Genomic DNA, 9098 nt, shown 5'->3' with positions numbered 1-9098 from the left:
GGGTGGAGGCTGCAATGAATTAGTGGCATATCCATTCATTTCTATGCAAATGATAAATTGACATACAAATGTTTTGAGTTCCAAGCATTGTCACGGAATGAATTTGACTCGTATTGCAAGGCACCATGCTGCATTACCCTGTCACATTGACTGATGAAATTGTACAAGTGAGGGTCAAGTTTCATGTCATCTATTTTGTTTATCAGGGTGTCGTAGCAAACCTATTTTTAGGCAGAAAGATAATTGCATTGACCTGCCTAAACAAAAATATATCCTACTCGCTCTGTTGAGGAGCCAATTTCAATACATATTGATTTTTACCTCTAAGAGTTGACCACTGACCTTTGCATTGATTCAACACAAATGCGAAAGGCTTTTTTCTCCGTGAAGGTTAAGTCTACAAATTATGTCAACGTTTTCACAAGTATCAAAGGTACCCACATACCTGTCAATGTAAATGTGTAGCATGGGCGGGCCGGCAGTGCACACATAGTATTGTGGCATGGCAGTCGTGACTGTTCAAAGGTTGTGGAAATACTTATCTAATTGTTGCTTAGCTATTGGAGGCTCGTAACCATGTTGGTTTGGTGGACATCTAATCAGGTGCTCTCAGAAATTGTCAGAGCCTGACCCAACTCCAAAGTGTCATACTCCAAAGGGAGTGATGTCATGGTCTGTCTAGAAACATTCCAATTGATGATGAAGCCGCATCAACAAATGAATGCGTTGCAATCCCCACACAACAAAGTGATCAAAATGGTGAAAGACGCACTTTAGCATTTCCAGAATGCATTTTTTTTTTTTTAATCAGACACATGTTGGTGTTTATCATCGTCAGTTTAAGACTGGCATGTCTTTTGATCGAGATCTGCCAAAGTATTTGTCAGTCAACACAATTAAATAATTACTTATAAATATACGAAAAGCTGTCTGGTAATTGAACAAAGCAGAAAAGTTAAGCAACTCTGAAGACTCACGAATGGCAGCGTCCTCAACATTCCCCATTTTAGCATGTGTGCATTGTGATATTACAACTTTATTCTCACAATAATATGCTATAATTCTTAAAATGACCTTTTCACTACATTACTGCTCAATGTACATAAACTTAATTTTCATGAATTCAATTTTCATTTAAATAAAATAAGTTAAGATTTATTATTTGTTTTGCAAAATTAAGACTTTAGTCTCATATTTCCCTTTTTTTCCTTGCAAATTTACAACTTCGCATTGTTGTGTGGTAAAGAACATGTGACAGATTTCAGAGCCAAATAAAAGCAGAATGAACATGATTTGACTCTTCAACCATATGTGGAATATCTGCACGGTCTTGACGGAACAAAAATAAGGCAATATAATACACTGAAATGTGTCATCATTTCCCACCAGTTGCTGGCCTACATTATGTGCCACAGTATAAATGTGCACTAAACAAAGGTGGGTGTGTATGCATGTGAGATGATGATGATGATGATGAATGTGTGTTATAAAACAGAAGCCACAGAAAAGGCTGTAGGGGAAATCCATGCAAGCATGTTCAATTGTCCCGCAGAATCAATCTGTGTGGAGGTGTTAAAAATAACCCATGCCAAGACAGGCTGGGTGTGAATGAGAGAGCATCTGTAGTAATCTGGATTAAAGTCTGTGTCTTCATTCCATTTAAGGGTAGTTGACATGGGGGAGGGGGGGTGTTAAGCTTTTTGCTCACAGAAATGTGATGGGTTTTTTTGTTTTGTTTTGTTTTGGGGGGGGGGGGGTTGGTTCTGTGGTTGGTAAAAAAAAACGGCTGCATGAAGTCCTCACACACGTTTTCTACTTAATGCATGCCGTGAGACCACGCTCCCTCCTGTGAAGTGCAACTTGAGTTTTGTTGGCAAGTTGACTCAGTAAAAACCAAGCCTTTTTAATTACTGGAAGGCTGGATGGGTGCCAGTACATCTCATGCAGCGTTATAGTGCTGTGTATTTGTGAACGGTGTAAATCCTTCACGGCTCTGGTTGGCACATTAGTCTCACAATGCAGAGTCCGTGGGTTCAATTCCAGCTCCAGTCTTCTTGTGTGAAGTAGGCATGTTCTCACCGTGGCTGTGTGGGTTTTCTCCGGGTACTCCAGTTTCCTCCCACACTCCAAAAACAGGCCTGGCAGGCTGATGGAACACTCCAAATTGTCCTTAGGCGTGAGTGTGAGCGTGGATGGTTGTTTGGCTCTGTGTGCCCTGCGATTGGTTGGCAACCACTTCAGGGTGTCACCCGCCTACTCCACAAAGACGGAAACAGGAATTGTATTGGAACAAAATGTTACCTATTTGTGAACTTTGAAAAATAACAATGATACAGTAAACCTTTATAAATCAATATCAATTGCTGTGGGACTGAGGTTTCTAGACAGATTTCTATAACTCCTCCTAGCCCCAGTGTATAGCCGTGCATGGAAGAAAGACAGGAGAGCCAGACAGGGAGTGACTCACAGAGCTCGAAATCATGGGCTTGTGACTTACTCCCACTCAGTTTCTTTTTCATTTCATTACCACCACCATCCTCCCTGAAACTGCCTCCCATGGAAGTGTATCCATCGAATGTAGCCACTCTGACGTGCTCACACCTGTCCTCATCTGCTTATTTGCGATGAAATACAGCACTATAACTTCAAATTCAGGCAAAAACACAAAATCTCGATGTCATCAAGAAAGTAGGCAAACATTTGGAGCACTGTTTCCTGTTTATTAGATAAAACCTTTTCATCTTTAACTTTTAGTTTGTCCTCCACACTCTGATACCAGTATGTTCTCCATAAGTCAGGCCTCTGCCATCATATTCCTGAATAATGAGAATCACACTTACTTTTTTTTTGGGGGGGGGCAGTTGCTTACAGGTTTTCATGGTTAACAAATGTTCATCTTAAATGTATCCATTTCAATGGGTGTGAGAGGAGTTCAAGTGAGTTGATGTCATTATAAATGAACACATTCATGTGTTGACTGGTGTAGGAGAAACTGTGATAATGATCGCTTTATTAAGAAGATGTTGTATGAACTTGCCTTTGTGAGCAGTCTTGCATTTTTGCTGTTGGAAGTTAATAGATGGCAAAAAAGGGGAGGTGTAATAGTTGATACAGTGTACCGCCAATTTTGTACTTGTCCTACTCCTGTATGCCGTGGAAGATCGGGGGTGCACATTACTCTTAATTTGTCCAAAGATTAGTATTTATTAATGACATATAAATCTTCTAACTATGCCAGTGCAGTATAGTGACATGCAGAACAATCAAATCCTTGTTCTTTGGATTTCAGGGGTTGCAGTAAACTTGTATAGCCATACAACAGAGTAAGTCGGGCTCCCTGCGATTTTCAGCTTTGTGTTCAATTAAATAGGCCTAGATTTCACATTGAGAAAGTAAATTTGACAATTACATTGGGATGACATCATCATATTTCAGTAATCATGCGTTTTGTAAGATTTTTGCCTAGTCGTGTAGAGTGGCATTTGCCTCCGGTAAAATGGATGTATTGGCTCAATAAAGGTTAGGGAAACGGTCGTTGTGACTGGAACCTGTGCAAGAATCATCGCTGAACATCTCTAATCCAGTTCTATGCTGCCGTCTCCTGGCTCAGTGGAGACAACACACACTTTCCCGAGAAGTAGTAGCGTGTCTGTTCGGGCTTCTCTTCCACAACACGCAAGCACAAGTACGAGCGCACGCTCCCGGCGTTTCCCCAGATTGAGCACTGTGGTTGGCTGTCTGGTTGTCGTAACACAGGAGACATCAACTGGACGATCGGGACACCATGGGTAGTGAGTGTCCCTTTTGTTGCTTGATTTTTTAACACTTTTTGGGGTCCGTGGTTTGTTAGAGAATGGTTGATTTCGTCAACCATCAGATAGTAGCGCTGCAATTTAGCATGTTAGCTGGCGTTGCCATCTAGCTTCATAGAAGTGTTGCTCATTTCCGCATATAGCGAGTCAATTTGTATAGTGAGTAAGCTTAACTGTTTGGGAAAATAACACATTTATTGTTTATGACGGATATTTACACTCGGGTGTTGTCCTTTGGGAGACAACAATCGTTTGGTGCTAACTTGTTAGCCACTCATTCAAATCCTTTAACATGGAAGTTAGTGATGACGACGCATAACACCGCCAACGTTCCATTGTCAATTTCTGATGTTAAACATCGGCTAGCTGCAGTAAACAAACATTTGTAATGTGTGTAACCATAAAAGCGATCTTGTTAAGACATTATTGTTTTAATTTTCACGTTTATCAGCGTCGACTCTTCTCGCTGTGTAAAAGTCCGTCCCTCGTTCATTGCCACGTCTCACAGATGAGCAGCTGAAATAATCTGAGAAATTTTCTCTTTTTCTTCATTCCAGTCAAATTCTTGGAAGTGATAAAGCCATTCTGCGCAGTTTTGCCAGAAATCCAAAAACCTGAAAGAAAGGTTAGTGTTCAATTCACGACTGAAGGACAATAAACTGTAAATTCCCCTTGACACCGTGTATTGTAAAATATGTTACGATGGTCTCGGTTCAGATCCAGTTCAGAGAGAAAGTTCTATGGACAGCCATCACTCTCTTCATCTTCCTCGTCTGCTGCCAAGTGAGTTTACTTTTTTTTTGTAATTTAATCATGATCAATGCCTTTTCGACGCTTGTCACATTTTGCAAAAAGCCCACGACACAAGAAATACTTTTAGGCCACTGTAGAGCCAAGGCAGTTGTTTCACATTCAAATGATATGTATGATACCTCCTACTAATTGAAGAACATAATTCTGCCTGTCACTACATGTTACTGTTGTAATGACTAAATAATACTTTTCAGACAAATTGCAATTGAAAAAGTGACACCTGGGTGCCTCATCTAAGAATCACTTTGGTTAAGCAGCATAAGCAAGTTCTCAAGTGCAACTAACACTAACATCCTATTTAGATAGACAACAGTTTTTCCACCACTAAGATTGTAATGTTGTTGGCCCAAGAAGGGGTGTGCTGTTTTACCTTGCACTGCTATAACAGTTATCCCCTCTCTGGATTACTTTTTCTCACTAATAAATTGCAAAAGTACAATTGTGCAGCAAATAAAACACCCACGATAGATTAGCGGCCCGCTAATTTATCTATCATTTTGTGAACCTACAATTGAATTGTCTTCAACGATTGTTTGTTTTTATGTAGTAGCGAGGCATGTACAGTATAACAGAAATGTATACAACTTATCTTCTAGATCCCTCTCTTTGGCATCATGTCATCAGACTCAGCAGATCCATTCTACTGGATGAGGGTTATTCTGGCCTCCAATCGAGGTATGCGTCTTCAATGCGCATTTCATAAAACACGTGATATTGTAGCATGGCACATGGCTGCTTCACTGTTTAACATGGGAATGTCTTCTCAGGCACACTGATGGAGCTGGGAATCTCTCCTATTGTCACTTCGGGCCTGATTATGCAACTTCTTGCTGGGGCTAAAATCATTGAAGTTGGAGACACGCCCAAAGACAGAGCCCTCTTCAATGGAGCGCAGAAATGTAAAAAAAAAAAAAAAAAAGACTATACTCTTATTTTCAAAGGGTGACTGAATTAAAGACGGGTGGCTGATGCGTTTCAATGTCTTTCAGTGTTTGGAATGATCATCACCATTGGGCAAGCTATTGTTTACGTGATGACTGGCATGTATGGTGACCCCTCAGAGATGGGAGCGGGAATTTGCCTGCTCATCATCATTCAGGTACGGCGCCAACTCATAGATGAGGACAAAAGGACTGGAGAGACTTTTTGCAAGTCAAATTCACGTTAATGCAATCTATTTTCCTTTTTTTGCGTTTCTCATCCACTTGCATTTGCTCTCAGGGCCCCCTTTTACTTTATTCAAGCTGATGTTTCAAATGTCATTCAGAGGAATATGCTGTGCTTTCATCATAATTAGACACATTTTGGTCAGGTTTTTTTTCTTTGCAGTAAACGTAACAATTTAGTACTTTATTTCCCCTGACAAAAGTTTCTCAGCCTTCCTCTATTGTTAAATTGGCCCTAATTTCAGAAGGTGGATCTTTGCCTTTCTGCTAGATTTAGAAAATGTGATATAAATGCCTAAATAATGCTGCCTCTGCATGGATTGAAAAAAAAATGAGAAAAGTCACAACATTACTCACTTTGCTTTTGACATGTTGTCATCATCCGATTGAGCTCATCTACCCACTCGTTAGCGATACTTCCTCTTACTGCCATCTTAACATGTAGTCAGACCGCAAGTCCTGATTGTGGAGAATCCTCTCTCGTCTTTCTAAATAAGCTAACCAAATATTAAAACCACATCTCGACAGAAATGAAAGCCACAACTTCAATGTCCAACATTGTTCAAGTCCCACTTTTTGACATATTCACAATACAGTCTCACACTTGTTTTTAGACCTCTGAACAAACAAGGTATGTTTTGATTTGCGGGGTGGGTAATGGACTGCTAACACCGCACATCATTCCTCCATAGCTGTTTGTGGCCGGCCTCATTGTGCTGTTGCTGGATGAGTTGCTCCAAAAAGGCTACGGTCTTGGCTCGGGCATCTCATTGTTCATCGCGACCAACATCTGCGAGACAATCGTCTGGAAGGCTTTCAGCCCGACTACTGTGAATACAGGCAGAGGTAAAAACAAACCGCACAAAAATAAATAAATAGTTAAAATGCAAATTAAATGTGTTTTTCTTTGATTGTATCTCTGATGGCCCTTGCTGTGGCAATGTCATCCGCAGGCACCGAATTTGAGGGCGCAATCATCGCTCTTTTCCATCTGCTGGCAACCAGGACGGACAAAGTGCGCGCCCTGAGAGAGGCCTTCTACAGACAGAACCTGCCTAACCTCATGAACCTCATTGCCACAGTCTTTGTTTTTGCTGTCGTCATATATTTTCAAGTGAGTTCATTTCCACGTGGGCACGTATTCCAAAGCCCCTTAGTAGTGTTGTCTGTCAAAAGATGTCTTGACCTCTGGCCTCCTGTCACAGGGATTCCGAGTGGATCTGCCAATCAAGTCCGCTCGCTACCGCGGCCAGTACAACACCTACCCCATCAAGCTCTTCTACACCTCCAACATTCCCATCATCCTGCAGTCTGCGCTGGTCTCTAATTTGTACGTCATATCCCAGATGCTTTCCACGCGCTTCAGTGGGAATTTCTTGGTCAATCTGCTCGGAACCTGGTCTGTAAGTACGCTTCCAAATCTCTGGCATTTGCATTCTGCACGAAACGGTCCAGTACTTCAGTCGCGTTTGACTTTTATGAACGCACAAATAATATGGACACCTCCGAAGTCAGAAAATGCCAGATAAGGGGACGCTTGTTAACAGCGATGTTTGTTGTGTTCGTAGGACGCTTCGAGTGGTGGTCCAGCTCGGGCGTACCCTGTCGGCGGTCTTTGTTACTACTTCTCCCCACCTGAGTCATTTGGATCAGTTCTAGAGGATCCAGTACACGCACTTATCTATATTGCTTTCATGCTTGGATCATGTGCCTTCTTCTCCAAAACCTGGATCGAAGTCTCAGGCTCCTCTGCAAAAGATGTAAGACCAAACTTCTCTGTCCATTTCAAGTTAATTCCACCAGCATGTTGTTGTAGTCTCACCCTGACTCACAACAATAATGACTTTTCTTTGTCGTGCAGGTGGCCAAACAGCTGAAGGAGCAGCAGATGGTGATGAGGGGACACAGAGAGACTTCTATGGTCCATGAACTAAACAGGTGACATTTTCAGCTAGTGTGTAATATTTTTTTCCTCCCTAAACAGATAAAAGATAATAATAGAAATTTTAATGTTTAATGCACTTTACAAAAGAAAATAGAGGGTTAAATGACGGTGATTTTTTTTTTCTCTGTCTCTTGCTGTCCTCCGCTCGTGCTTTTAGGTACATACCGACTGCAGCTGCATTCGGCGGACTGTGTATTGGCGGCTTATCCGTAATGGCTGACTTCCTCGGCGCGATTGGCTCAGGCACGGGAATCCTGCTGGCTGTCACCATCATTTATCAGTACTTTGAAATTTTTGTCAAAGAGCAAAGTGAAGTGGGCAGCCTGGGGGGATATTTCTTTTAGGAACTGCCACCATCCTGTGTATTTTTGACACCTTTTGTGAAGCACTCCCATCATCAGCTTCCCGTCTTCAGGATATTTTAGCGTCCAGGATTCTCACATCAAATGAGGTGTCATGAGATGAGATAATTTGTGCTACCGCCACGCATCTACAAACGCAATAGACTTGACAGTTGGATTTTTTTTAAAAATCAATTTTGAAGCTCCCCAGTATTCACTTAAAGGCTGCCGTTGTCTGGAGCATTCAGCCTTTTTATTACACCCCTGACTGACATGAATGATAGAACCTTAGGATGCGGACATACTCGGCTGGGATGATGATGGCCCAATTGCTCGCTGTGTGCAATGAAAGCACACAACTGTGTGACATTGTGACATTCTTGTTCCACTTCCACTTTTTTTCCCTCATGTGCTGCGAACATGAAGGAAGGTGCAGACGAGAAGCTGAACTGCGTCAAACGTGATGGAGTCAAGTACTGTCCTTTCTCAAATGGTGCTCTGTGGCCATTTCTAATAGAACATCATATAAGTGAAGAACAAAAGGATAGGAGTCTTGCTTTTTAATAAAATGCAATCATGGGGAGCTACAGTTTTAACTTTGTGGTCATATTAATGTTCATTTTTCTTTTGTTTTTATTGTCTGCTTCGAGAAACATTTCATCACCTGCCCCTCGACAGATAATTTATTGTTTTGTGTACATAGACCATGTGTTGGAATTTGTTTTAAGTGTAAGATAAAGTCTTTGGAATACTTTATAAAACATGAAAACATTTCAGAATAACCTTATAGAACACGTTTTCAATAAAAGCAATTTTGGAAGAACTCGCAGTTTTCAATTTCTGTCGGCATTGCTGCACACGATGAATAATTTATGAAACTGAAGGCTTTAAGTCGAAAAAGACATGACATCAAACCCAGGTGACAATAGGGAACACTATCAGTTTTATAGCTGTTTTTCTTGAATCAATGAGGATTTAGGAAAAAGGAAACTTCATCTTTTGAAAAAAAATTATATTCTTG

General features: G+C 41.2%; 1 protein-coding gene across 1 annotated transcript; it reads left to right on the top strand.

Annotated features, from left to right (window-relative positions):
• Positions 1–3643: 3643 nt before the first annotated feature.
• On the top strand, positions 3644–8900 carry LOC127608155 (protein transport protein Sec61 subunit alpha-like 1). The gene is made up of 12 exons (XM_052077082.1): positions 3644–3791; positions 4370–4437; positions 4530–4595; positions 5222–5300; positions 5393–5524; positions 5615–5724; positions 6484–6637; positions 6745–6905; positions 6997–7194; positions 7360–7551; positions 7653–7729; positions 7894–8900. Exons 1-12 carry the CDS (start codon positions 3785–3787, stop codon positions 8078–8080), a joined length of 1431 nt encoding a protein of 476 aa, XP_051933042.1. The 5' UTR covers positions 3644–3784; the 3' UTR covers positions 8081–8900.
• Positions 8901–9098: the final 198 nt, after the last annotated feature.

Source organism: Hippocampus zosterae, chromosome 9, assembly GCF_025434085.1.
Source record: "Hippocampus zosterae strain Florida chromosome 9, ASM2543408v3, whole genome shotgun sequence".
Classification (NCBI taxonomy): Eukaryota; Metazoa; Chordata; class Actinopteri; order Syngnathiformes; family Syngnathidae; genus Hippocampus; species Hippocampus zosterae.
Note: the sequence above shows the minus strand (reverse complement) of the source record. Positions and strands in the feature narration are given on the sequence as shown.

Coding starts and splice junctions, on each gene's coding strand:
- LOC127608155 (XM_052077082.1), top strand. Junction 4,438..4,529: donor TCCAAAAACCTGAAAGAAAG/GTTAGTGTTCAA, acceptor GTCTCGGTTCAG/ATCCAGTTCAGAGAGAAAGT. Junction 5,301..5,392: donor TATTCTGGCCTCCAATCGAG/GTATGCGTCTTC, acceptor ATGTCTTCTCAG/GCACACTGATGGAGCTGGGA.